The sequence below is a fragment of the Otolemur garnettii genome, unplaced genomic scaffold, assembly GCF_000181295.1.
Source record: "Otolemur garnettii isolate 467f Iridium unplaced genomic scaffold, OtoGar3 scaffold00205, whole genome shotgun sequence".
Taxonomy (NCBI): Eukaryota; Metazoa; Chordata; class Mammalia; order Primates; family Galagidae; genus Otolemur; species Otolemur garnettii.
The window spans coordinates 1,307,678-1,310,402 of record NW_003852600.1 but is presented as its reverse complement, the minus strand read 5'-3'; the positions used below and the strand labels follow the sequence as shown (position 1 = coordinate 1,310,402).

At 47.5% G+C, this 2,725-nt stretch overlaps 1 protein-coding gene across 1 annotated transcript in view; it reads right to left on the bottom strand.

Annotated features, from left to right (window-relative positions):
* CEP162 (centrosomal protein 162) overlaps positions 1–2,725 on the bottom strand; it is a 99,951-nt gene that overhangs the window by 91,216 nt on the left and 6,010 nt on the right. Inside the window, exon 2 of the mRNA XM_003801303.1 lies at positions 475–586. Coding sequence (XP_003801351.1) covers positions 475–586 — 112 coding nt within the window. The remainder of the gene's footprint in view (positions 1–474; positions 587–2,725) is intronic.

Below are 2,725 nucleotides of genomic sequence, written 5' to 3'. Positions count from 1 at the left end.
GGTGCTGTGACGTCAAAACACGACTAGTGTAGACGGTGCTGTGACGTCAAAACACGACTAGTGTAGACAGTGCTGTGACGTCAAAACACGACTAGTGTAGATGGTGCTATGACATCTAAACAAAGGAGAAATGAACTGCGACCCAGAACCAGCAGAGTTAGTGAAGGACTGAGTCAAGCAGGGATGCTGACCACCACTGGGCTAGAAGCAGGAGGGGAAAGGCGTCCCCAGGGCAAGGAGGAGGAGCTGAGGCAGAGGACTGTGTCTGTAGGAGATAAAGGAAGACGGCTGGACATAGGAAGCCGCTCAGTTTATGCAGAGCTTACAAACTGCACAAATCTCAAACATCAGAAACCCGAACATCGGTATTATCTTCTTTATGTATTTATAGCGCAGCAACAAAACCCATATTTAAAAGTCTTGACTGACCCCTTGTGGTCAAATGATTTGAAACTGAAACTCAGCAATACTTACCACCATCTTCCAAATCCTCTTCAGTTACCCACCACGGCACTGCATCTTTCTTCATTTCTTTTCTAGTTTGTCTAGGTGTTTTGTTTGAATTTTCAAAAGAATCATCTGAAAGCTGAATCAGATACAGGTTATTGAATTTTAAAATACGTTGTTAATTTAAGAAACCCAGAGTTTTCAGTATAAATGTTCCTATTCTCTCACAGTTCAATGGTCGTGAAGACAATATGCTCAGTAACGTACAAACTCCTAGCTCTACACCTGTGTGGCCACAATAACTCACAAATCAAGCATACATTTCTATCAGTTTTATAATTAAACAAGTAAACCAGGAGAACAACAAAGAAATCAAACTTGATCAAGAAATCTGTTCAGGAAGAAGGAAGAACACACCCCCTCTGCTCTATATACTGGCTGAGACCACAGCATCGCTCCAGAAGGAGAGTCCAGGGAAGGAAGAACTGAGATTTGGGTAGAAAGGGCGATGGAGTTGGCCAAAGAAACCAGCGTTCAGTTACGGTGACTAATCGACTTTTATGTGCCATTTTCTGCTCTTCTAATCCAAATTCTATAACAATCCTAAGTCACCTACTTTAACCCAAATACCATCCTCCCTCTTAGCCACTAACCTGATCTCCCTTTTCACTGAGAAAATTAAGACATTCAGTCACACCCGCCTTCCTTCCCTCACCACTCTCTAGACTCACCCTGCCCCTTCTGTTCTGAGCAGAACCTATAGAAAGGTCATCCCGCCCGAGCCCGCAGCCAGGTTCCTCCTCCCTGCCTGTCCCACGTCCAGGTTCCTGCCCTCCCTGTCTGTCCCACGTCCAGGTTCCTGCCCTCCCTGTCTGTCCCACGTCCAGGTTCCTGCCCTCCCTGCCTGTCCACGTCCAGGTTCCTGCCCTCCCTGCCTGTCCACGTCCAGGTTCCTGCCCTCCCTGCCTGTCCATGTCCAGGTTCCTGCCCTCCCTGCCTGTCCACGTCCAGGTTCCTGCCCTCCCTGTCTGTCCACGTCCAGGTTCCTGCCCTCCCTGTCTGTCCCATGTCCTCACCCACATCCCTCCTCCTCCTCTCTGAGCTCACAACTGCTTAGCACTGCACCTGCAGGGCCCCACACAACACCTGGGACCACTGTGGGATGAAGGAACGCACTCTCGGCTCTACTCCGGAATAAGACAAAAGCAAAACAACATGAAAAACTTCCTTTCCACTCTCCTTTGTGTTTATATACCAACTTCTACATTTACTGCTCAAACCCTTATAATCTGCTTCCCATCCCAAACAGAGCTCCTCCAGGCACCATCAGCTTCCTGAAGCCACAGATAAAATGCCACTGTCAATCATCCTCCCTGATCACACCACAGGACGCGCCGCTCAGGGAAGCTTGTGCCTCTTGAAACGCCCTCCTCCAAACTCGAGCAGCACCGCTGCCCCATGTTATCCGTGGCCAACTTGTGGCCACTCCCACCCGTCTATGTTAACAGCTTTTGGCTTTTTGCGCATTTCTTTAACATAAGACTTTTCCAAAACGACACATGCTCTTCATCCTTTTCAATTTCATTCTACGTATTTTTTCTGGTGAAGAAACCAACATTATTACATGAATGAATTTACACTCAGTTTTTCTCAATCCTTAAACAATCCTACAGAGAGTAGAGAGAAAACCAAAACCCTGAGAGATTAAACAACTGGAACTAGGGGCTTCCATTATCACTGTTACAGAGTGGGGTTTAAACTCAGGTCTCTGCCTCAACCTGCCCACTTTCCACTGTGCTGTGGAATCCCCACCTCAAGTACTGTTATCTGGGTGACCTTACAAACTTCCAAGATGACAACACACACACATTTCCACTTGCCAAACAAAAATCTCTACTTAAATGACTTGTAAGAGTGTCAATTTTAAAATGTTTACAAAGAACTCACTGTCTTCATGACAACTAGGTAGGAAGAAGGAAGGAGTTTCTGAATTAGATGCCTCACTTTCCACTTAGCCTCTGAATTTTACTTCACCTTGAGACATTCCATTTCTCTCTCCTCCCACATTTTTTCATTTTTCTGTAACAGCCATAGTACCACTGACCTCGCAGGGCGGTGACAAAGAGCAGAAAAGGAAATGCAGAATGCAGCAAGGCCCACCTACTGCCCGTCACAGGGCAGGGCCCACCCTACTGCCCGCCACACATCAGGGCCCACCCTGCTGCCCATCACACTGCAGGGCCCACCCTGCTGCCCGTCACACATCAGGGCCCACCCT